The 26,026-nt window shown below is 32.1% G+C and overlaps 2 protein-coding genes and 1 long non-coding RNA gene across 3 annotated transcripts; 2 read left to right on the forward strand and 1 right to left on the reverse strand.

The window, feature by feature from the left end:
- Nucleotides 1–259: 259 nt before the first annotated feature.
- LOC133311304 (uncharacterized) lies at nucleotides 260–6,186 on the reverse strand. Its single transcript, XM_061512330.1, has 9 exons — nucleotides 6,095–6,186; nucleotides 4,992–5,107; nucleotides 4,795–4,852; nucleotides 4,337–4,486; nucleotides 3,706–3,916; nucleotides 2,623–2,668; nucleotides 1,329–1,449; nucleotides 1,155–1,227; nucleotides 260–860 (listed from the first exon to the last, which is right to left on the reverse strand). The coding sequence occupies exons 1-9, from the start codon at nucleotides 6,162–6,164 to the stop codon at nucleotides 626–628; spliced, it is 1,080 nt and encodes a 359-aa protein (XP_061368314.1). The 5' UTR covers nucleotides 6,165–6,186; the 3' UTR covers nucleotides 260–625.
- A 6,042-nt stretch (nucleotides 6,187–12,228) lies between these two features.
- LOC133311305 (uncharacterized) lies at nucleotides 12,229–15,637 on the forward strand. The gene is made up of 3 exons (XR_009751548.1): nucleotides 12,229–12,504; nucleotides 13,947–14,021; nucleotides 15,281–15,637. It is a non-coding gene; the product is annotated as an uncharacterized LOC133311305 (long non-coding RNA).
- Nucleotides 15,638–17,815: 2,178 nt separating this feature from the next.
- LOC133311303 (ATP synthase subunit gamma, mitochondrial) lies at nucleotides 17,816–23,235 on the forward strand. Its single transcript, XM_061512329.1, has 9 exons — nucleotides 17,816–18,010; nucleotides 18,160–18,203; nucleotides 18,349–18,501; nucleotides 18,604–18,717; nucleotides 20,069–20,196; nucleotides 20,853–20,975; nucleotides 21,183–21,302; nucleotides 22,726–22,847; nucleotides 23,004–23,235. The coding sequence occupies exons 1-9, from the start codon at nucleotides 17,925–17,927 to the stop codon at nucleotides 23,071–23,073; spliced, it is 960 nt and encodes a 319-aa protein (XP_061368313.1). The 5' UTR covers nucleotides 17,816–17,924; the 3' UTR covers nucleotides 23,074–23,235.
- The last annotated feature ends 2,791 nt before the right edge of the window (nucleotides 23,236–26,026 follow it).

Below are 26,026 nucleotides of genomic sequence, written 5' to 3' on the forward strand. Positions count from 1 at the left end.
CTCTCTCTCTCTCTCTCTCTCTGTGTGTGTGTGTGTGTGTGCTGCTAGCAATATAATCTCCGTGAAACTTTCTTTTGACACTAAATACAGTCAACTAAATAAAAATATACATTTTCTTAATTAGGAATAACTTAATTGAATCACTGAACAACTTAACTGCTTAAACTTATTATATCACATATATATCCCGTGTGAATGGGACCACCTTGAGGGAAAACGAGTTACATAAATTATGCAAAATATATGCACGGTTTAGACCATTCAAAAATTCAAACTGAAACCATAATATTCTTCAATGGCTCAAATGAGAAAATGTGAAGTGTGTGTAAACTCAAATTTGTACAAATACCACTACTTATTATCTAATGTTATTCCCCAAGGCAAATTTACAATTATTCTCACTCAGTACTCACTAGTTTGACAGATGAACCAAACTGAATAATCAGAAATCGGCCAAGACAAATTTGAAGTTTACGTTTGCATTTTGAAAATAATACCCTTGTTGTAGTATGTTCACAACAATGGGGATCTAATGTAGATTGAGCATGTCTAAGAATTTTGATATGATACAGCCTCCCATCTTTGCAAAAATCAGGATAGGAAGTAATGTGATTCACCAGAACTTCTAAACAACCTCCTGCAGAGAGGATTTCTTATTGTCTACTGATAATCTGGAAACATCTCGCAAATTATCACCGGGCACTCTTTCATTAAAATGATCTCTGAGAAATTCCACAGCCATGAATGTAAGCGCCGAGGCTGGAATATACCATGTAATCCTAGGGATGCTACCCCTAAACATTCCCTTCATGCCTTCCCTAGCCCATGTATTGCAAATTGCATCCAACCAGCCATTGTACCTAAGACAATGTTAGAAAGCAAATAACCATCAATTTAGCATAGTCAATCAGAGACATGACCAATCCCCAGGCACCATGTTCGTGATTATGATAAGAAAAAATGGGAGACAAGGTAAATCCCAAGTTATTATTCTGTTGATGCCCATTCTATACTAGAAAATCAAACTCTCTAATGTGCCCAAGCAGATGAGTTCCACACAACAATCAATAAAGAAAGAAGACTAGCATCCTGGCGGCAGGTACACATCATGCATACCATAACTTGTTAGAATAGTTACTTAAAGGCATTGATACCTCATAGTTGAACCCTGCACCTGCAGTCTTGTTTTGACGACATCCAAAGGAGTGGTGAGGTATGCGCTGAGACCTGTTTAATTATTGTGGACACAAATTAATAATACAGGACAATTTGCTGAGTTTTTACTAGGAACACTGCAGCAAGGGATGGAGGCAAAGCACATGACATACCACCCGCCAATCCTCCTAAAACAAGTCCCTCAAATGAATTATTAACATGCCAATTTGGGTTAGACATCCATCTTTGCTTCCCATATTCTGTAACATCTTTCAAACCTTCATAGAACATGACCTATAGAAAGAAAACAACAATTGCATATATTAAAGCGTGTTTCTGGCTGTATTTTTCTGGAATCAGGACCAAGGTGATAGCTAACATAGCCATCTATATTGAAGTGTTCATTGAAATTGAGTAATTAACAGTAAAAATGCAACAATTTCTTTTACCCCTTTTCCCTTAAGAGGTAAAAATATTAAAAAACAAATAAGATTGACAATATTACGAAGCTGATACTATCTACAGAAACATATCTAGCCTGTGCTGGCAATAAAATTCCTCATTCAAATTATCCACCATTTTTAGTAGCATGGAATAAAAAGGAAGCGTAAATGCTATCGACATTGTTTTTTCTTTGTAGCCTTTTGTTTGAAGTGCTCAAATAACTCATTTCTAGAAACATATTTTCCACATATTATATCATTTCCATGCTGACACAAGATTCCAATACATATAACATGTATCTAGTGTTTGAATAAAATTTTCATTTTAAAATTGAACAGAATTCATTTGAAATGAAATGATTCACAGATTTTATTACAAGTCATAGAATTTAAAAAAGAATGAATTATCATAGACAATATGATTTGTATTCGAGCTTAAATCTTACACTAATATCATCCAAACAAAGGTCATATCAGAATTTATCTATTTCTTATTTTAGATTCCAAATAAACAGGATGAAAAATTATATTTGTTTAGTCTCAGAACAATTGCTGCAAATAATCTCCTTGGTTTTTTTAAGTACAATGCTCTTGAGATACAAAATTAACATAATCACTTATTTAGGGCTTAAACAGGAGCTGGGTGGGGCAGGGGAAATACAGAAAGGAAAGAGTATCAGCACAAAAGAAGGTGCCAATATAAAAAAGCTCAGAAGACCAGTTTCCCAGATTAGCTCTATGAAGACCATAAATGCGTCCATGCTTTCCAATTTCTATGTCCAATAATAAATATATTCTTTACTTAAAATTTCTGATTGTCCTATCCCATTTTAAAGTTTAGCTAAGAGACCTACCTAGCAGTGACAAATCATAAGATGCCTTAGTCATATCAGAAAATGAACTTTCAACCGAAATAACAAAATACCAAAAAAAGTATTTAAAATTTCTTAATAAAAATAAAAAACAATTAATATAACAGATTATAGATGAGTGAATTTAGTAAAACTCTGCAGTTATATAGTACCATTAGGCCAGCAAATGGAACATCCCTTGCAAGTGTGGATAAATATCTGTTGAAGCAAGAAAAATAAGGAATAAGAATCATCATCAACATCAACAACACATTTATCCCAAACTAATTGGAGTCGGTGGTAGATGAACCAAAATGAAAGGTACGAAGGAATAAAAATAAATAAAATAATAATAATAATATAAATACAAATATAAAAGTAAAAATAAAAGGGGGTGTAAAAAAATAAAAAAATAAAAAAGAAGAAGAAGAAGATGGGGAAGGGGAAAAGAGAAAAAGGAAAAGAAAAAGAAGGGGGGAGATGAAGAGGAAAAAGACTAAAAATGGACCATCTAGAACATAAGAATAACAACGGATCTAACCTTCCACCATGCTAATAGCTTTTCTCCATTCCATCATAAGGCACACCATCCGCCAATCTATATCCCACTCCATTAAGTTTTGTTTTACTACCTTTTCCCAAGTAAGTTTCGGTCTACTTCTACCTTTTTTTTTGTCGAGCTCTTGGTAACAAACTTTTGTTCTTAAAGAAGCATCCAGGGACCTTCTCGTGACTTATGAGTTGTATGTGAACATCTTATACTTTTTCGAATAGAGTTTAATTAAACATTAGTAGTAATTTAAAGGTTATTTTTTTATCTATATTATTATTATATGATGGTGTGTGTGTGTGTGTTTAAATATAATTTTATATTCTAAGATCTTATGATCCGTGTTACATCACACGAGTTTCCCTTCCCCTCCCAATCCCAAGTTGGATCTCAATTTTGACTAACCTTGGTCATGGGTCTTGAGGAAATTGTATTATACACAAGTTTAAATTAGCATTATCAGATGTTTTCATAAGACTCATTTTACAGCTCACTTTCTATTCACAAACTCAAACCTTCCTATGACGCTTATTGCCATATACGAAACAAGATAAATAAATCATTAAAAAGATGCCTTATTGGTGCCTAGGATGGAATATATTGTCTAGTGCAGTTCTTTCAACAACAATGAGAGGGCATCTAATGTAAGTGAATTAAATAAAATAAGATTACATCATCAAAAGAAATAAGTGTTTCTGGTGTATACCCTGCATATAAACCCTTTAAGCCCTGCGTTTTCCATATTGAGCAGCCCGCATGGAACATTCCAGTATAATAACCATATATTTGTGAGCCAGGCTTTATTGCAATGCCATCCCTTGTGGCAAGAGAACTCCAAGATGTAATTGTGCCTTGGACCTGCATGCGTTGCTTCATCACTTCGCATGGAACATACACAAAAGAACCAAGAGTATCTCCTGAAAATATAGAGAAAAAGAAGGTATAATTTGAGCCGTTTGTTGCACACCTAAATGGTTACAGATGTCATACTTAGAAAAGCTTCAAATTAAGCAAGAACAAAAATAAGTCACAGCAGGATGACATTATGCAAATAAGTGGAATGGGCAATGACAATCATTGATGTCCAAAAAAGGTGTTCTCAGACAAAGTATTGCAACTTACGGAGGAAATAATTAAACTAAATACAACAATAGAATGGGTAGTGCATCAGATGGGAAAACAATAAACATTACATATTAGGGGGGAAATATTGGCATAATCAGACAGATTATTACAACTTCTTTCCTACACATGTCCGTGGAGTGAGTCAAAATGTACAACTTCTGGAACTCAGAAAATATAAAATTATTACTATTAGACGCTCTAGATCAGCTTACCAACAGCTCCAGCAATGAAATGTGCCCAGTGGCCCCTAAGGCTAGGATGTGAATCCTCAATCCACTTTTTAGTGGACTCTATGACACCAAAATATGTTGCACCAGTTGCAAGAGACCCAGTAATACCAGGTATTACACCCCTGTAAAAGCCTAAAAAGTTTTAAATCAATCACTTTGAGGTCCAAAGTGTATATCACAAGATTCATGAATAAGTTTGAATTTGAGAAAAAATAAGTGTAAGATTAATGTCATCAGTCATCTATCTAAATTCATGCTTGGATTTGATTATTTTACACTCAAACATTTTGGTTATAAGCTTTTTGAAAGAAAAATAAATTAATCCAAATATGGACAAATTGGTATGTAACCTGAGGAAATTTCATAACTAAAAGCCAGAAAAGATTCCCATAGCAGGGGCAAAAATATTAAATAATCAAAATGGTAAAAAAATGGTATACCTCTTAATCCATCAGCCTGCCAAACAGATCGCACCATCTGCAATATGCTCTTCTGATTCTAACATTCCCAAAGAAGTAGAAGAATTTTAGATGGAACTATATATGAATAGCAACTTGCATGTAACTTTTAAATGTGGGTGTGAATCAACAATTATGAACAAAAATACTGTCTAATTTATCTATAGGCTGCCATATACCTGAATTCCATCTAGAATAGCTTGACTTTGAATTCGTGTTTTAATGGTATCTACTGGATGCATCATTCCTTCCCCAAAAGCCCCCGCAACAGCTCCCCACACAAACTCTCTCCATACTTCAACAAATTCACAACATAAGAAAATTTGTTCTAATCATAAATTTCAAAAAGAAAAAACAATGTTATACTCAATTTGTTTTCTAGGGACAATAAGGCTTTGCTTGGGAGGGATGAATGAAGAAATGAAAAGGACATTGACAGATAGAAAGTGTATAATGCAAATAAATAAGATATGCGTCCCCAAAAAAAGGCCCAACTTTCTTGTAGGGTTGCACCTCTCCCAACCAAAACCCAAGTATATAACACAATCGAGCTCAGCCTCCACATATAGTATTTGTCTAAATTTTAATATATGCATTTACTTGTTTGGCATAAGTTATAACTCTAGGCCAAGCCAATCCATTCCATGAACCATTTAAGTCAAGGCTGTAGGGCTTAGTGCCATAATATTGGACCTAATTCAAGCAACTTCACAGTGAATATCTTAATCACCATACAGACGAAAAAAATCCAACAACAAACCCCAAACGTTATGCTAATCCCATGACTCGTAACTCAAACAAGCATATTTAAATTCATCTTCTAGACTTCTTAATTACACATGTGATTGGGAAAAATCAAGCACATTCATACACTTTGTGTTTGTGTTCATAATATCACATCACTGAATCTCAATTAGCAAATTTACTACAAACATAAGTTGATCAACAAAGAACACCTCTTCAGCTTCAAATAATTAGAAAGTTATCAGCTAAAAAAGGTTCAAACACGGCATTTATCACCGAAATGGATCAAACACTGTTAATCTCCCGAAGTTGAACTTAACAACTACGCAAATATTGGAACTAAATGGTTGCTTTATTACACTAAAGGTAATGGAGGTTAATTTGTGTATCCTATGTTCCAAAACTTGAAATACTGAGAATCAAGAAATCGTCCATATGAATGTTTCGCTCCTTCAAAAGCAACTTGTTATTGTTAATAAAAATGAAACCATGCAGCGAGTAACATGCATTGTGGTTCACCATAGAATCAACGTCTTACCAAAGAAATGGCCATGAGAAACGTTCTTTGAAGTTTGTGCTTCGCTGGAAGTGAAGCTCTGAACCGCCATTTAACGAGTAACAGCAACTTCTACTGGTTTAGGGTTTTCAATGGGCGCGCGTAGATTTATAAAGGTTGAATGAAGTGAAATGAGATAAAATAAAATAAAATTATAATCTATTTTTTAGATTTTTTTTAATAAAATAGAGAAAAAATTTACTTTATTATTTAGGAAGCGGAAAAAATGATAATAAGATTAATAAGTTAGATTTATTTCATATTCTAAATTAGGAAAAAAGATAGAATTTTTAAATGGAATGAGATAGAATAAATTTTATTAGGTTGTGTTATATTCTACTTAAATCACCAAAATAATGCAACTGCTGATTAGGGGTGACAATACGGGTCAACTCGACACGACACGACACGTTTTCAACTTGTAAACTATTTGACATGACCCTGACACGACCCGTTTTGTAAACGGATCACAAAACACGAATCCTGACACGACCCGCTGCAGGTCACGGGTCGACATGACACGACCTGCAAAATTTAAAATTTAAAAAAAAAAAGTGAGATTTTTTGAAAAAAAATAAATTAAAAAAAAATAAAAAAGACTAGCTTCTGTTTTTTTGAGATTTTTAGTTCCTTCTATTCTTTTCTATACTAAACAATGACTATATATATCAATATATAAATGAATAAAAATAATAATATAATAAAATATTTAATTAAAAATTAAAAAAATGACACTGTGCGGTTGACACGTGACCCGACACGAAAAAAAACGGATCACATTTACACACACTCGTACACGACCTGTAATGACCCGCGGGTTGACACAACACGCATTTTGACGGGTCGTGTCACAGGTTAACCCGCGAGTCGAAACCTGTATTGCCACACCTACTGCTGATCCTGATCTATCTATTTCTTCTCTTTGTATTATTATATTTTTTTTTTTTGGAGGGGACTCTTTGTATTAATCTAAATGTGAAAGTGTAGCAATATTTAAGTGAAAGAAATAAAAGATAAACGTGTAAAAATAAAATTGGAAATTAAGTAATAATCTTTTATTTAAATTAGAGAAATTTCCTTACCAGCAAAAAATAGATAAATCTTAAAATTTTCATGTGTAAGCAAATTATGTTAAAGAATTACATAAAGTTATTACTTTAAAAAAAATTGAAAACTAACGATAGTTACTCAATGATTAAAAAGAAATTACGAGTGCTTACCAAAAAAAAAAATTACGAGTAGGATACCAAAAAAGAAAAGAAAAGAAATTACGAGAAACCACAGGATGTAGGGTGTGGAGGCATCTTTAGAGCAAAATGGAAGATGGCCAAATGGTTTACTTACCATATAAGAATTTAAACGACATAGATGGTTAGAGTTAGCTTAGATTGACTAACAGTAAGAGAGTGATTATAGGAGTTAGCTTGGATCTCAAGTTATAGATTGACTAACAGAAAGACAGTGATAACTTAAAAAAAAAAAAAAAAAATTAAGTGTGGTGTTTGTTAAAGTGTATAAGTAATGATATATTTACCCTTAAATTAGTAAGTTAAGTTCATGATGTATTAATGGTAAATACACATTTAGCTATGTATTTTATAAATAAATTCACTGCGAAAAACTTTATCCAATAATAGAGTGATCCCAAAAATAATTAACTTAATTATAATTTTGTGGAATGAATGTTTGTATGAATTTATTGCAAATTGGAACTTTAATTCAACCTAATTATGGTATAAGAGAATCATTGAGCCTCCAAGAAACTTATGTAGGATAATTTTCATTGTTTGGTCTAGGGTCTTTAGGCTTTTGACTAATATAGAGTTCATTGACCCCAAAAATATGTTACATTAATGTATTTTTTAAAATATTTTCCAAATTGGTGCAGTTAATTATGCATGATGACCTAACGAGACAAGTTCGAACGTCAACCATGTGAGATTAAGTGTTGATGTGTTAAGTCCTACATGGAAACAATACAGGACTAGTCTCATATGGTTTCGATGTGGTACTAAAAAATTTTGGATGATAATGTTGATTGTATCAATTAGCCGGGGGGGAGGGGGGAGTCTGCGGCTAATGATTAAAAAATTGGCCCCATGAATAGTATGTTGGTGGTTTTGCGACATGTCCAACAATTGGATCCAACAATAGTATGTTGCCACGTGTCCCATGACCTACTCCTCAAAATAAAAAAAAGATTCATTTGGTGGTCTCGCAATAGTAACTTCATCTTTTGGCCAATTCAAGTAATTTGATGACCTTAGGCCATAGACTAGCTTGTTTTGTGTGCAAGCACTCTCTTAGGTGTGTTAGTAAAGTATACTCCTCCAATTTGACTTTTTAAGTCCTCCATGGAAATGATATGAGACACCATATTGTTTCCATAGACTGAAAATGTCGCTTACAATTTTCATGCAGGATTTGACACACAAGCATCTAATCCCGTATTATTAATATAAGGGACTTGTCCCATACAATCAACATGTGGGGTTGACCACATTAATTTGGAACAACTTTTAGAAAATGTCACACCCAATTTGGAAGTACACAACACTTGCAAATTAATACCAAGAAGAAACATATAATTCTGTAAAATATACATTGCGCAATCATATTGCTAATAAAAGATCACAAGGTTGTTCATTAAATTGACATTTTCATCACATAGTTCCCTAACTATACAATTTCATTTACTGCCCCACAAAGGTTCAAAATAAACTCAACTAATCTAATTATATTGCCAAAAGATTGGGTGCACAACAACTAAGCAAGACAATTCAAAGAAGTATTTATAAGCTATGGGAGTTTGTTGTCTTCATTCCTTTGACCTGAAATAAGTCCCATAAAATGGGTGAGATATATAAATCTCAATAAATCATAAAATCATCTATCATGCTCTATTATGATTCAAAAGCAAGTCTCAGCTAGTATTATGTCTTATCATATAGCCTTGAAATCAGAACTCGAATACACTACAAAATTAGTAAAAGAGGGGAACATGTATTATATACAAGTATTACTAGTCGTCTAAAGCTACTGTATAGTCTCATAGACCCTGAATACAACAACCATATGTGCATGTCTCTTATGGACCTGTATGTGTATTAAGCTCAAACACAGTGAGGCATCTCTCACGAATTATCAACTATGGCATCTGATATCTCTTAGGTAATATACCAAAAACTATGATGTATAATTGAATCCTCAAGGAATTGCATAATTACTCGTGGTAGCTAAATAAGTAAAAAAAAATAAACATTAAACATATTAACAAATAAGATTACATGGTGAGTTGTATGTTGCAGATGCCCTTGCTGAGCTCCAGCAAGCTGCATCAGCGAGGAAGACCCGAGAAAGTAGTCAACAAAGGACTGCTCGCTGGAGCGAGCAGGTCCAGCGAGAAATGTCAGAGAGCACACCTTTTGAATAGTTGCTCGCTAGAGCGAGCAAGTCTGGCAAGGAACGCCGTATGGAAACCTGAAACTGCTCACTCGAGTGGGTACTAAAACACACTCTAAGACACTAAGAACCCACTTGAGCATGCTAAAGAGCATTAATGGGATGGAAAATACCTGCTGAGTGCGCTAAAGCATGCTAGTCAGGACAATTTTTACGTGCAGGAGCACGCTTAAGCGTGCTAGCCCTGTAACTCCAAATTATGTTTTACCCATTTTGGCTTTTGTGGGCCACATGTTATAGGGTTATAGGTTAATGTAGACGCAAATGAGTATAAAATGAAATTATTTTCAAAAGAAAAAAGTTTATTTGTATTTCTTCCCTAATTAATTAATATTCTAGCTGCACTTAATGTCATAATTAATGTTAATACATAGAATGCACACAGTGTAAGAACCCAAACCTTTAAATTATGATTTTTAGAAATTAAATGAGAATTTTTAGATATAGATTTAATTGTTTGAAATTAAATCCCTGCTTCAGGAAAATTATGAACATAGTGTTATTTGGGGTAAAATTGCGAGTAGGCAAATTACTCAGGAACTTAAAAGAAATCAATTGTGATTTTAGAAATTATTTAATAATTTAAATAGGAATGTTGGAAAGCATTCCATGATTAAAATAGGGTAATTAGAGAGAAATTATAAGTATTAATATTAAATTACTTTTCGGGAGAAAAGTGTAAACACCGGGTATTTCGCAGTAAAAGTGTGTATCGGCGAAATGACCCAAAATATAAAAATAAATTAATGAATATTACTAGAAAATAGATTGAGTTAGTACTCCAAGATTTGAAAGTGAGATAAAGGTGAGAGTTGTAGGAACTAATACCAAGTGGACTAAATTAGACTATCTAATATTACTAAAGACCTACACACTCCACTCATTCTTCATAAAACCTACATAGAGCATTTTTATAAACCTAGAACACTCTTCTTCTTCCTCTCATAGAAAGACCACATTTTCTCCATGGAAGTCACTAAAGAACTCACATTTCCTCACTTTTCTCCCTCTTGATTACCCTAAACACTTAGAAGCAAGCATCTGGGGGGAGAAAAATCTAGTCTTGTAGTGTTTAATTTCTGCCTTGGTTGAGTTTGAGAGCCTTCTTTCTTTGTTGGGTGGGTTGGAGCCATTTACACACCCTTAGGAGTATAACAACCCATAGCTTTAAGATTTTAAAATGTCGTATGAATATTAAATTTAATAAGCTCTTAAGAAGAAAGCTTTGTAAATATGGATTAGATAAGTCTTTTATATGGATATTAATAAGTAAATCATGTGAGAAACATGATGATATAAATAAGAATGTCTCTCATGCCAAGCAAGCCATTTAATAATTAATGATAAGAATTATAAGAATTTATTAAGTATATGTTTAATTAGGAAATGATTAGTATTATTTTAATAATAGAAAAATATTTCTACAGTTACTACAGATACGTTATCTGCATTTACTCCCAAAATGACGTTGTTTTGGGATTGAAATATTAAAAAATTATAATTATAAAGACTATAATAACCTTGAAATAAATCAAAATTACAAAAACACCATAATTTTTGCCCCAAAATGACATCGCATTTGGCTTACTGCAGATAACTTATCTGCAGTAACTACAAAAAAAGCGAACCCTTTTAATAATTAGACAAATGAAGTCTAATTATAATTTTAAGACTTTAAATAATAGTATGGAAAATTTATAGATTTATAGTGGTTGTAAATTAAATAGATCATGTATAGATCAATTTATAGAAAACAAGTTAAGATGTTTTATATGAAAATAATTAGAAAAGTAAATAAGAAATATTACTTGTAAAAGTAATTAATTATGAAATATAATCTAACTTAGTGAGATATATATTTATCTTAGATGCATATGTGTTTTTCATGTAACTTAAATTATGGATGAGGACTAAGTTAAATTATGAAAGTACCACATTTGGGAGCTAAGCAGGTGGAGGTAAGAACATGTGTTCGATCTTCCCCAATATCACCTTTGAGAGGGGTTTAAAGTCTTAATCCTGGACTCCCCTGAATCGAACTAATCACGAAGCGATGAACCAATTGGATTATTTCCAAAAAAAAGATCACATTTTACCAACAATTTTTTTTTTTTATGAAATTTAAGAAAATTTATATGAGTTCTTAAATGAATGAATTGAGTAAGTTAATAAGTAGTAGATAAAAATACCAATTAAAAGGAATACATGTCTATTAGTTACTCTCTCTCTTTACGTTTGGTTGAGCAAATTTTTTTTGAATACTAGGGAAATGTAATTACTAAGAAAGTGAGTTTGGTAGGAAAATGTAATAAAAGTTGTTTGGTTGACCAAAATATTACCAGAGAAATTTATTTAAATTTGCAAAATCTATGTTCGAGAAAAACTTCGCACCTGTTTTTTCACTTCCCCAGTTATCTCAAAATACCACATCTCAAGTGATATTCTGTAACAGTGAATTTCATCCAAAAATCAACACAAAAGTTATTTCTCTATCTATCCTATTTGCCTAGTATTTTTTAAAAAACCTGAACCAAACATCATATTTTCCAATTTCCCCTTACACTTTCCCATGAATCCCAAAATAAATCTTCTAGCAAATACTACCTTAAAAGAAATCGGCAGACTCTTCTTTCTCAAAATCACGATGCCATCTCCTTCTTCTTGCTTATTAAAATCGTGAACCATAGTTGATGAAAGGGCAAACTTGAACTCCATCAAACACTTAGATTTAGGTCTTGCAATCTTCGCAAAACTTGAAGAGCTTGGTCTTGTGAGTATATTCCAAGTGTTAGAACCTTGAAAGAAGCTTAGAGTTGTGAGAAATTCTCTCCTTGGTGCAGCGCACCAAAGCTGCCATGTGAATTTGGAGGGAGCTTTTGCTTGCCTACTTGTTGGGTTGTGTTCTCTAGCCTTTAGTGAAGTGATTCAAGGTATTATACCTCTCCTTTTATGATTGAATTCATGGCTGGAAATTAGTTTTAGAATGTTGCTTTGATGATTTTCTATGAAGGTTTATGATGGTATATGTTGGGGTTGATTGGTTATTGAATTTCTTTGTATAAAAAGTGTATATCTGAAAATGGAAGGATGTTTGGAACCCAATATGATTCATCCATATAAGGAATAAACATGCACACTAAGTGTTTGTGAAATTGTCTAAGTGAAATCATAAAATTGGAATGAAACTAGGATGGTTTAAGTGATGAAAATGATAGTAAGTTCAATGATTTTAATGAATAATGAATAAAGGCAATTCACTCATTGATGTTAAGGTAAGTGGAAGTGTGTTAGTAAGGATTATATGGTGTTAAAATAAATTGCTTGTATGTGGGAATTAATTGGTTAAAGATTCAATGATTGGAAAAATTAAGATTGATACATATGTTTGCCTATGATGGTGCATCGGCCTTATGGCTAAATTTTGAAACGTAAGGTTGTTTTGATGGTTCATGATGGAGAATTATAGTATATTAAGTCCGAAGGGGTTTGAAAGAATCAAAGTTTGAAGTATATTGATTAGTTTGTATAAAAAGAACATTGAGACGTAGAATTAAGGTGATGTCAAAATTTTATTAATTGGATAGCCAGTTCTAGAAAAATCATATCTCACTCATTTCTTAACCAAATGGAATGTGTGAGGTACCAAACTGAAGTCTATGATGTCTAGTTTCTTGTCCTAAAATATGAGAATTTTATGAGTTCACATTTTAATTTTGAAAAAGAATGTTTAAACGTTGTTCACATCTATCCTGTGTTGACAGCAAATAATGTTGAACTTATAAAATTCATAACTCCTTCGTTACTCAACAAAACGCGACAATTCTTGTGTCAAATTAAAGCTTAAGATGTCTAGTATTTTTCATAAAAATTATAGAATAAACTGAGCAGCAGAACATTCCAGAATAAAGAAATAGTCCGCGACCCAGTTCTTGTGACGTTGGGTTTTAAGTTTATTACTTACAGCGGATGTATCTTGAGTTGTAGTTATCAGAATAAGGCTTATGATATATCATTGTAAAGCTCGTGACATATAGAATATAATGGTTAAATATCAGAATTTTAGAAGAATAAATTAAGTAAAAGTAGATTTATGGTAAGTATTGAGACTTAGGGTAATTTAATGAATGAGATTAATTACCTATTGTGTAAGATTTATATGAATTAATTAGAAAAATTTTATGACTTGTTTGCATTGCTTGGATTGGCATATTAATATGAAATTTAATATGGGAATTACTTTAATTAAAGATGTTAAAGTATGTTTGACATAATACAATTTTTTCAAGTACTAGGAACATGGTTATGGTGGTTGTTAGTATTAGTGTGTATGTTGTAAGTTAAGAATTAAGTGAGCCAATATCGTTCTTAATAGGTGAATTTGGTGAAGCAAGTGAGCTTGGATATTTCTTGGTGTCAAAACAAATTGGAAAAGAGAACAGGAGTACAGGTAAGCTTTTGGTTTAAGAAGGTTTGTCCTTCTATGTTGTTCCACCATGATCCAATGTGATCAGGGTTATAAGTCTATATATTTGTAATTATAAATGTTAAATACATTACATAGTGATTTTTCTATATATATAAAGTAAGTCTTAGATTAATTTACGAATATGTTTTCTATTTACAAAAAATATGTGTGATAGTTAAGTATGGTTAAGATATAGTCTGTAATTTTGAAAGAATATTACTATTGGTATAATCTACAAATGTAATAGAAAGGATTTGTGTACATTGAATCTTGTATTCAAGAATTATTTATTAAATTAAATGTTTAATGCAAGAAAATATGGTATTATGTTAAGATTCCGTGAGTCTAAGTTACTCGGAGATTATGTTAATACTCCGTGAGTCTAAGTTGCTCAGAGATTACATTGTGACTCCGTGGGTACTATATTACTCGGAGGCATGTTATGTATGTTATGTTATGGTATGCTACATTATGTTATGTTATGTTATGAATTAATATTTATATTCTGTTATGATTGAATATATTTTTGTATTCCGATTAAATTCGATGTAGATTATTCTGTTGTGTGTAAGAGCTTTTACTGTTATGAAATTTATGTTCAATTGTATGTAGGTACATTTTAGCAGGGCACGGTAAGTTGTGTAATACGATTAAGAACGGTAGGTTAGGCTAAATACGCGTTGTAAGTTATGTTTGGTTACACAGATAGGTTATGTCTAAGTTAAGATTGAGCATCATGTACGAACTGTTCAGTTGTTTAGTTAGAATTTGACTTCTGATTAAGTTACATTTATAGTTTTACACGGTTACCGTTTAACAATGAGTACTTATTTCTATTAAGTTCTTATGGTTTAATTATATTAAGTACTTTATGTTTCATTGCCTATTATATTTATATTTTGATATACTAATTGTGCTCTTTTATAATATGTTGTTAATCATTATGTATATTGAATAAGTTATGTTTATGATTTTACGGAATTATATTAAGCTAATATTACAGTAAGATCTTCCTTGAGGAATTACGCACTTGGTAAGGATTTATGAATATCCATGGAAGGATTTATGTCTCTGTATATGTTTAAGTTTATAAGTATGTTAAACTGTTTTATAATATTTATTATGTTATATTATCTTATTATTTTGATTGTAAGTGAACTTGTGGGATGAAGAATTCTCTATAAACCCTGAGTTTACTGAGATAGTGGAAATCTCATCTCGTCTAGGGACTTACATTTCAGGTACATCTTCTGAGACAACGGGTTCCAGGAAGGGCAAGAAAGTGGTTTCAGAGTGGATATGTTGCTTTTATGACTGTTTGTCTGACATGAACATATATATGTAAATCTTTGTTTTAATTATCTGACTCGAGGATGACAGTATCTCTTTTTGATGACATGATGTGTGGTCATGTCTAGATATAGTTTTATTTTGATATCTGTAATAGAATGTAAATGTTGTAATTATGTAAATAGGAGTATTAGAAGTCGAAATATGCAGTAAGTAGATGAACATGTATATTTTTATGTTTTAATGGCATGGAGCCATATATTGTATTGTTTGCTGGGACTTTTCTGTATTTCAAGCTATGTATTTTGATGGGAACTGATCTCAGGCTAGTCTGGAATACAACTGTTATGTTGCCGATATTTTTGTAAATAGATTAGTATGTGATTTAAGAAATTAAATTGATTAAGATGGTTAATAGGATAATTTTATAGTTAGTAAGTGATTTGTATAATTATGGGATTGTACAAGTTTTTATTTTATGAAATAAATTAGTAAAGCATTATGTAGAAGTAGGCAATGCATGTTTAGAAAGAAAAGAAGTTACTCCTCATTTTGTGACGTCTATTAAATTATTTTTACGTAAGTCTTCCGCTTAAGCATTTAATTATGTTGCGTTTGAACCATATATATGATAACTCACCGGTTACAAATGGGGATGCTACAAGGAGCACCAAGGAACTATCTTTATGGAGAAATGACCAAGCTTGGGAAGCTAGAATTCGTGCTTCTTGCTGGACATAGGTGGAGAGTGGGCTAGACTCAAAGATCACTTCGTTTCTCTGTTTTGGAAGCTTTTGGTATATGCCTTATCCTTTCTCATTGGATTTCTATGAAATGATGGAGTCTTGGACATGTATAATAAGAAAACGAAATAACCTAGGTGACTACTAGTAAGAACATACATAAAAATGGTAGCTTGAACCTCTGTGAACGTTTAAAATGGTAACTTGTTGGTTTAGTTCGTGAAAAATGTGGTTTCTGGTCAAAATCTGGGTTATGTTGATGATCTATCCGAGTAAACCTCGACCCTTCCTCGGGTAGAGTGTTCTTCAGCAATTTACCCAGGTAGATCCCTTGTCTACCCGAGTAGATGAACAACAACGAATCTAGTTTTGTAAAATTGTGATATCTCGAGCTACAGAGCTCCAAATTGAATGAGATTTGGACTTTAAAAAAAAAACTGTAACACTCCGTTACGTACCGGTAATATTATCATTACTTATGATATTATGCGCAGTTACAATCACAGTAGTTCATTTAAGAATACGATAATACTTTTTCCTTTTTAAAACTCATAACTTATTAAAACAATTCCATTACCGTGATTGCAACTCTAAACCAATGCAGAATAATTAAAATATTGCTTAACACCATAATCTTCCTTCATAGACCCAAATGGGAAGGTCCACAAGCACCAACAAGTGGTACATTTATTTTTATTCATAGGGGTAGTTGCGTCCGTAATTTCACTTCGCAGAGTGCACTTCAACGCGCTCTAGGGCGCTTGAGCGCCCTCAGGCAGAACATTTTAACACGCACATGTCCATCTGCGCACTAAAGCGTGCATTAGCGCGCTTGAGCGCTCAACTCATAGGTATTTTCATTTCGATGAGCGCGCTTAAGCGCCTTACGCCAGGGAACTTTCCCATGGCAACCTTCGTAGCACACTCCAACACGCACACAGCGCGCTTGAGTGCTCTCCACCACAAATTTCACCAATTTTCCTTGCCTGAACACTCTTTAACGCTCTTATGAGCTCTTAAGCACTCACCGGTAGAGTACTATTTTCTCTATTTTTATAGTAAAGACTAATATTAAAAAATTATAATAATAAAGACTAATATAACTTTACAATATATTAGAATTACAAAAATACCTTGATTTCTGTCCCAAAACGACATCGTTTTGGGCTCATCAAAGATAACTTATCTCCATTGACGGAGAAATCTTTTACCCTAAAATAAAATCCAAGATTTAAAAAAGAGGTGCATTTTATTTTATTATTTTTTTTTTGGTAAGCGGTGCATTTTATTTTTAATTATAGGGAAAAGTGTTTGTCATTTTAAATGACATAACACTCTGTCCTTTTAATAAAGAGACAGACACAGAAAAAAAATTTATTTAAATTTTAAATTTAAAAAAAACTACCCACTTACTCTCTCCCATGATTTCTATTTTTTTGTGTCTATCTCTCTCTTAAAATGACATAACTTATGTCATTTAAAATGACAAACACTAAATCTTTAATTATATACTCTAAAATATATATAATTATAATATTAAATTATTTTTTTAATTATATATTCGCAAAAATACATAACTAAAAAATAATTACAAGAATAATCAATACCATTCTTCATGATTTATATAAAACCGTTAAAAAAAAGGACACAAAAAAGTTATTATTATCATTATTGCTATGTTAATTACTAATTTACAGCGCCACTACTTTGTTATTTACTTACCCCTTCTTTGTGAGACCTCGACCAAGACGTGTTTGAAGAGTGAGAAGAAAGGACAGTGTTCAGTTCGGGAATAACAAAAAAGCTAGGGTTTCGCAAAGTGCGATCAAGCAAGGAATCAATCAGTGTAGCGATGGCGATGGCTGCTGCTCTGCGACGCGAAGGGAAGCGTTTGGCTATGTCCCCTCTCATCCCCATTCGATCCACTCTCATCTCTCAGTCAGTTTCTCTTCTCTTTCTCTCTCATTTCTCAATTCTCAATTCTCAATTTCTCAAATCTCAAATCTCAAATCCACTGTTTGGTTTGCTTCATTTTCCCTCTAATGGAATAACTAGATCTAAATAAACTAATTTTACTTGTTTGGCAGAGACCAAGCCCCCGATGGAGTGCGTTCTATTTCAACTCAAATAGGTAGGATCAATTTTCTTCTTCTATTTGATTTTCTTAATTTTGTTCCAGGATAAGTGTTATTAATTTAATTATTTATTGAATTAGATTTGTGGTTAGCTGCAAAATAAAATTGGTTCTTTGTGGATTTATTTTGATAATGATGCAGTGAGGAACCGGATGAAGAGTGTGAAGAATATTCAGAAAATTACCAAGGCAATGAAAATGGTTGCTGCTTCAAAGCTGCGAGCTGTTCAAACTAGAGCTGAAAAGTCGCGTGGCTTGTGGCAGCCATTTACTGCTCTTCTTGGCGACGCTCCCAGTATGTTGTTTTTATATTTGATGCTTTTTTGTTACTTTTAAATTGCGATCTTAAGTATGCCCTGACCTTATGCATTCTGTTTCTGTATATTTCTATGCTTAGGTGTTGATGTAAAGAAGAATGTCGTCGTTACGATTTCTTCGGACAAAGGTCTTTGTGGTGGAATCAATTCCACGTCCGTCAAGATAAGCAGGGTCCTGCACAAGTTGAATTCTGGTAATTTTTGCACTTTTTATTTGCGTATTTTGTGATGATTGCATTGTTAAAATCTTTCTTTTTTTTGTCTAAATTGTTTTTAAAAATAATAAAAATGAAATGTTTGATACTGTAAATTTGTAATATTGAATGATTTTATAGCCGAAATCTCTGAATGATTATGGTTCCATGAAGTGGTTAACTTAGGATCAGAGAAACTTTGTGATCTGATGAAGCAAAATCATTTTGCTATTTGAGTTTCAACTTTAGTGATCCATGAAACACTGGATGTTTAGGATCCTTTCACCCAAATGATGGAGTTATGTTATTGTCAACCTATAGAACTCTTTTGAAAAGTAGACTTAGGGGTGTAAATGGGCCAGACGGCCTAATAGGGTCCTACGGCCCAGCCTATATAAGGTCAGGCTCGGCCTATAAGTAGTAGTTAAATAACAAGGCTCAGACTTTAAAAAAGCCTATTTAGAAAACAGGCCATAGATTTTCTTTTACATGCTGGGTCTATAAGCCTACAGATCAGCTTATATCATATTATTTATTTTATTTAAAATAAATAAAATTATTATTTTAAAGATTTTGAATAATAAAATAATATTATTGTAATTATTTTTTTAATTATTGAATGTCTAATAGGCTTAAACAAGTAATAGGCCTACGTCAAGACTTTTGTTTTTTAAAATATAGGCTAGACCAGGCCTATAATTTGGGCCTATACAAGGCTAACAGACCAGGCCATGCCTAAAGTATTTTACTATTTTACACAGGCCTCTGGCCTATTTAAGCCAAAGACCAGATTAGCCCAGCCCATTTACACCTGTGTAGTATATCTTAATGTGTTTTTGTCAATGACAATAAGTTCCAATGAAATGGTCTCTAGATTCTTGCGCAATTGAGATCGCAAGGGTTGAAGGTCCTATTTATGTATGCTCCCGAAGTATCATTTACCTAGATAGTTAGCATAAAATGAGTAGATAACACATTTATACTGTTTATGCCGTGAGGCATTTGAATATAACATGTATTAAGTCTAAAATCCTCATAACAAGTTATAAAATCAGTATTAATTCCAAATGAGAGACATTTGAGCGAATGTTCAAAAAGTAAAATAGCTAACCAACAAAAATGTTTAAAAGGCCTAGATGTTTAGCAATACAGTAATATTTGTTATTAATATATGAATGAACTACTATAATTAAGATTTTAGTTAGGAAGCTTTATAATTTTTCTAATGTGTACTTAATTGTTTTAATAATTATCCAGTTTTTAATTGCGGTTAGGGTTTCATGCTTTTTCTGCTGATTCAAGGTACAAAGATATTTTACTTGGTTCTAATTATACATATTTACTACTATAGGGCCTGATAAAGAGACAAAGTATGTTATATTGGGAGAGAAGGCTAAGGCTCAATTGATCCGTGACTCAAAGAAAGACATTGAGGTCAGCATAACTGAGTTGCAGAAAAATCCTCTGAATTATACTCAGGTTAGTATTTTTTTTCTTTCTGCCACCCAATGGTTGATGGTCTTACACAATTACATATGTGCCTGTACGTTTTGTTTCCAAGAGCCTGCCTTTTCTTTTAATTGACCCTGAGGTCTGAACATTGAACTTACTTTGAATTGATTTAGTTCATAAGTAATCATAGTAGAAAAGCCAAGATTACAAGGAATGATAGTTTGACATTTTCATTGGCAATATTTTTGGGGAAAAAGGAATTAAGCAATTGAAAATAAAGAGGTTGAAATGTACAACAGTAACAAAATATCATGTAGATGTAAACTTTTAGCGTGCTTTTGATACTTGAAATTTTATTTTTGCATTTTTAATGGAATTAAGTTCTCTGATTGTCCTAAAATTTGATTTTGTTGAAAGAGAGATTGAAATTGTGATCTTGCTCTTTATGGTTTTATGGAAACGATTGTTTTCTGATTGAGCCCAATGTGGTGATTGATCAATGTAGCCAACATGATCCGGTGGGATCAGGCTGGTTTGTTCTTGAAGATTGAAACTTTATGTGGATTTTTATTATTGCAAATCAAAATTGCTTCTAACATAGATATATTTTAAATATGATAAATTTACACTATCTTGCACTAATTATGTCCCCATTGTTTCATTCTAATTGTTATATTTTTCAGGTGTCTGTCCTGGCTGATGACATTCTAAAGAATGTGGAGTATGATGCACTAAGGATTGTTTTCAACAAATTTCATTCCGTAGTACAATTTATGCCAACAGTGTCAACTATTCTATCTCCAGAGGTACTTCCATGTATTAAATGTTTTATAATGTTTATGATATCCAAATTGTCCATTTAGTCCTTATGTCAAGTCTTAGCAAGGTTCTAGGTTGTGTGTTTCTTTATATGTAGAAAGGCCTGAAGGGACTTGTTTATTTTGCAATGCGAGGCTTTGATTTTATGCCTTTTGCTTGTTCCAATGCTGCGAAGTGATGCAATTTTCATGTAGATTGTTGAGAGAGAGGCTGAATCTGGAGGAAGGCTTGGGGAACTAGATTCCTATGAGATTGAAGGTGGCGAGACAAAATCAGAAGTTCTTCAGAATCTGGCTGAGTTCCAGTTTTCTTGTGTGAGTACAATTTTCAGAATTTACTTTCTGACAAACTAAATTGCATCTTTGGGAAAACACTCTAATCCAAACACGCTAACTTTGCTGCTGGCTGCTTTTGTACTTTATTTTACTAATACTAATTGAAATTAATCTAATCACCTTACATATTGCTGGTCAATCAAATTAATAAAAAAACGTTTCCTAAATTTTCTGTTTAAAGTTTTGCTTTTGGAACATTCTTCTCGTTGTGTTAATAATTTTATTTGCTTTATCTCATAAGCTTTATGATTTGCAGCAGAATATGTAAGGTTTTGAACTTTTCGCACCCCTTCCCTCTCCTTATTGGCCTGCTCTTTTCTAGTGGTTTTGTTTTAATCTTTCAAACTGTAGGGTTTCCAATTGTGACATAGGAAAAGTTCACTTTGGCTTTGTAATCAGAATCTCAGATGATTCTATGAATTCATAGATGGCACACAAATACTGCTGAGAACATTATAGGAGTTTGAATATCACACACAGACACATTCAGAATGGTTTTTTCTCATAATCATTCAAGGATGTGCTCCCTTGTGGTTTCAAAAATATATCTTTAGCAATTGCAAATTTGTGATTCGTTATGACCTTTGTTATGAGGAAGAAGAGAGGGTGGTAGAGAGGAGAGGGAGCATCAAGGGATGGAGAGAGTGTAGTCAGATATTTCTCAATTGATTTTTCACCTCGTGCCATATAGTGTCATATCCTCATCAAATGCATCTCAAAGTATGAAGTGGTACATAATGTGATTTTGAAATTATATCTTACAAATAGAAAATATTGAGTCTTTTGATCTGGGATGTAATGTCATGTTAAAAAATGTTTCTTGTCCCCTATATTATACTGAGCTGCATCATGAATGCTTGGTTATAACTTTACAACTGGCAGCAACATGATGGTGGGCGTCTGCCACTGTAAATTTCTTGGGAATTCAGAACTTTACGACTTTGTTATTGTCAGTCTCTGGATTTTATTTATTTATTTTCAAACTGTTGATGAATACTAGGAGTTGATCCTATTAGAAAAAGCATTTAGAAGAACTTTCCATATCTTTGTTGAGCAGTTAAATTGCTACACATGTTTTCCTTTATCTTTTGGTATCCTTTTACTCTTCAATGCTTTTTGATTTGGAAACTTTAAATGGAGGATTCCAATCAGTTCGATTATGTATGAGGCTTCTTGTACTACATCAACCTGAAATGTTGTGCTGATTGAGGCTTTATTCCTGGTTGTACTTGTACTCTCCCATTCTAGGCTTGTATACTTTTCTTTTTAACTGTTTTTGATTTAGAAATAATGTGCTGGAACCACTCTGTTTTAAATAAAATCTTTTACTGTTTCAAAGTTACGTCTTTCTTTCAGATTATACATTTATTTTTTGTTTATACGCTACTTTGATGTGATATAGGTCATGTTCAATGCTGTGTTGGAGAATGCTTGCAGTGAGCAAGGAGCAAGGATGTCTGCCATGGACAGCTCTAGCAGGAATGCTGGGGACATGCTTGATCGTCTCACCCTCACTTATAACAGGTCTCTTTCTGTCTCTCTCGTACATTTTGCATGTGTTACACACATTCAACCACGAGGTCTATCGATCCTATATACAATTGCATTAGTGTCTCAGTCAATTAGTTTTATATACTTTGTTGGAAGACTGACTGGTCTCTTGTTCAAATTTTGCGACAGAACTCGTCAAGCGTCAATCACCACTGAATTGATTGAGATTATCTCTGGAGCTTCAGCTCTTGAAGGTTAATTGCAGAAGACCAATCTGTATCATATTCAACAATGGCGAAATTAAGATAATATCGGTGGGTTCTTTTGAAATTGCTGGTGCAACATTTTTTTTTTTTTCAATCGTACCTTCTACCGTGTAATAATTGTTCCAAGATGAAATCCATTTTGGGTTGGCTGACCAGATATTTCTGGAATTATGTTTTTTGATGTTGAGATGGAGTTTGTCTTTTTAACAGAAATGACTCATCTTAAGATTTTCAATTCTAATAACGATGGGCCTTCGTTTCTCGTTCTGGTATTTATTTGGGCGTATGAACTATGAAGCGGTTGAACCGAAAAAAACAAACAAACAAACAAACTACGAAGTGGTGTGTGTGTGTTCTCAAATTGAATATGTTGTAATTCGTCGCTTTATCTATTTAGTAATCCCATTTTTTTTTCGACCGATTCATCAAATATTTAATTCGTTTGATTTGAGTATCATTTTCTCCAAAGCTGTTTTTTTTTTTTTCATTATCAATACTCGAATTGAAAATTTTCATTGAAGGTAAATAAATTTAATAATTGTTGATTATAATTGAATTTTGAACAAAGCTGAATAAAGCTACGTGATATCTGAGTACCATTTGTATTTTCTATCTCGGAATTGTTTTGGTTTGTATTAGTATGCAGTTTGCAACTTTGAGAATCTATCTGTAATACAAAAATTACTTCACTAAAATTGTCACATGGTATTTTTTCTAGTTTTTATTTTTTTTAGCTCTTTTAAGTTAATATTTTATTTTATTATCATTTATTGTTTTTTATTTTATATATTTCCCAATTTTCTAAGTATTTTCTGACATTTTAATTTTTCTAATTTTTTTTCTAATTTTTTCACAAGAAAGTGCAATAATATTTAATGAGTTAAAAAATATATCTTTTATTAGTACATTAATTTGGGGAAAAGTGTTTGTATTGAGAAATTTTTTAAACTAAACTTTATAAATTTTATTTTCTTTCAATTTTATTATTTTAAGTTTTACTTAAATTATTTAAATAATACTTACTGAATTTAATTTTTATACTTGCATTGATAATATATTTAAAATTTATTTATATCAGAACTATTATTTTAAGGTATTTTCCAATTTTTATAAACATATAAATTAATATAATAATATAAATCTTGCTTAAAATGAATATTTTAATAGATTTTTTATTTAATTTTATTAGATTAAATAATAAATTTTTAATAAAATAACAAAAAAAGTCAAATTTAAATAAAAATAAATAAATAAAACTGATAATCATACATTTAGATTTATCATGCGATCAAACTTTAATAGCGACAATTTATATAATGTTTATAAATATATAATTAAAAAATTATTACATTTGATATATATATATATATATATATATATATATATATATATATATATATATATATATATATAGGGTGAGGTTTTTTTAATTACCTTGACTTGTGTTTCATAACATTAATAATTTTTTAATTTTTAATTTAGTTATAAAATTATTTTAAGCAAAAAGCATTATATGAAATTAAATACTGAAATCACACTTTTATCCTCTAATTTATATTATTTAATTTTGTTTACATTTTAGATAATTTATCTAAGCTATTAAATTAAAAAATTATTTGTGAAAATTATTTTCCTCAATACTATTAATAGATTAACCTTACCATTCCACAAAAAAAAAAAAAATTAACATTACCTAACTCTTAGGGCATGTATGGAATGATGTACAAGGCCTGATAGTATAAGCTTATGCTATACGTTATGATATTTTTAGTTATTTAGTGTGACCATCATATAGTATAAACTTATACAGCAGAATCCGTTAATACATTAAAATGATGTATAATTTAATCAGGTCTAGGGGATGAGATTAGGCCTGATAAGAGATTGATGTATTACGTTAATCTCTTCCTATAATAACCCAAACCTATATAATGAGAAAATAAGAATTGTCCATAATTAACAAAGAGAAGACAGATAAGAAAACAGATTATGAGAATAAATCACTTTTCAGATAAAAGTGCATTTACAATAAATTTTATGGTAAAAATACAATCAAACAAAATTACCTAGAACCTAGAGAATTATCAGTTAAATGTATTTCATGAAGTTTATATGAGTTAATCACATGTATATATATTAAGTCATCGCTAGACTAAAAAGAATTAATAAAAAGGGCTTAAGAGTACTAAGACAAGTGTCTCTTGTTGACATTGTCAACCTAAGCCTTAATGAGTTGGAACAGTGACCATTTTGCCACTGTTCATCATAAAATTTACCAGAATGCCACGTGCATAGTAAAAATTCTCAAACTGCCACGCAGGCTAATTCGCTACACATTGTATCGAATTAGGCCTGCTGATGTGTCACCTCCTCACTGGTCCACGTATTTCGCTACACAGTGTAGCGAAATACGTGGTCAAAAGGTCAGCTTGGTCAGTTACCTTTTGGACACGTGTCACATCCCTGTTGGACACATAATTCGCTACCCTGTGTAGCGAATTATGTATCAGAAGGGTCAGATCATGTCAACTCAAAGTCAGGCCACGTGTCACTTCCCCACATAATTCGCTGTACTACATAGCGAATTATGTGGCTATTTTTGGTATGAGTCATAGCAAAATATGTTATATCTGCCAAGTGTCATCTCCCCACTAATTCGCTAGGGGGCATAGCGAATTATGAGCATTAATTTGCTACCCCCCATAGCGAATTAAGAGCTATAAATAAGTCCATTTCGGGTGTGAACCACCACTACGAAAATTTTCCTTTTATGTTAAGGTTTACTACTTTTGTGTTGTTGTTGAATCTTATTTTTTTTCTATTTTTGTAGGATGAGTGAGGGTAGGAATGATTTAATAGCTACTGTTTATTATAATGGGAGAAAATACTTTGGTCCAAACGGGCAAGTGTTTGAAGGTGATGCAAAAATGTTTCGCATGAGCCCAA

This window comes from Gastrolobium bilobum, unplaced genomic scaffold (genome assembly GCF_033153095.1).
Source record: "Gastrolobium bilobum isolate Gb01-03AN ecotype WA unplaced genomic scaffold, APGP_CSIRO_Gbil_v1 utg191719, whole genome shotgun sequence".
In the NCBI taxonomy this organism is placed as follows: Eukaryota; Viridiplantae; Streptophyta; class Magnoliopsida; order Fabales; family Fabaceae; genus Gastrolobium; species Gastrolobium bilobum.

Excerpts from the sequence above, each read along its gene's own strand:
- LOC133311304 (XM_061512330.1), bottom strand. The coding sequence starts at position 6,164 with ATGGCGGTTCAGAGCTTCACTTCCAGCGAAGCACAAACTTCAAAGAAC. Across the intron at positions 4,853-4,991 it reads CTATTCTAGATGGAATTCAG|AATCAGAAGAGCATATTGCA; the intron begins GTATATGGCAGC and ends TGGGAATGTTAG. Across the intron at positions 3,917-4,336 it reads TTTCATTGCTGGAGCTGTTG|GAGATACTCTTGGTTCTTTT; the intron begins GTAAGCTGATCT and ends CTATATTTTCAG.
- LOC133311303 (XM_061512329.1), top strand. The coding sequence starts at position 17,925 with ATGGCGATGGCTGCTGCTCTGCGACGCGAAGGGAAGCGTTTGGCTATG. Across the intron at positions 18,011-18,159 it reads CGATCCACTCTCATCTCTCA|AGACCAAGCCCCCGATGGAG; the intron begins GTCAGTTTCTCT and ends CTTGTTTGGCAG. Across the intron at positions 21,303-22,725 it reads CTGAGTTCCAGTTTTCTTGT|GTCATGTTCAATGCTGTGTT; the intron begins GTGAGTACAATT and ends GATGTGATATAG.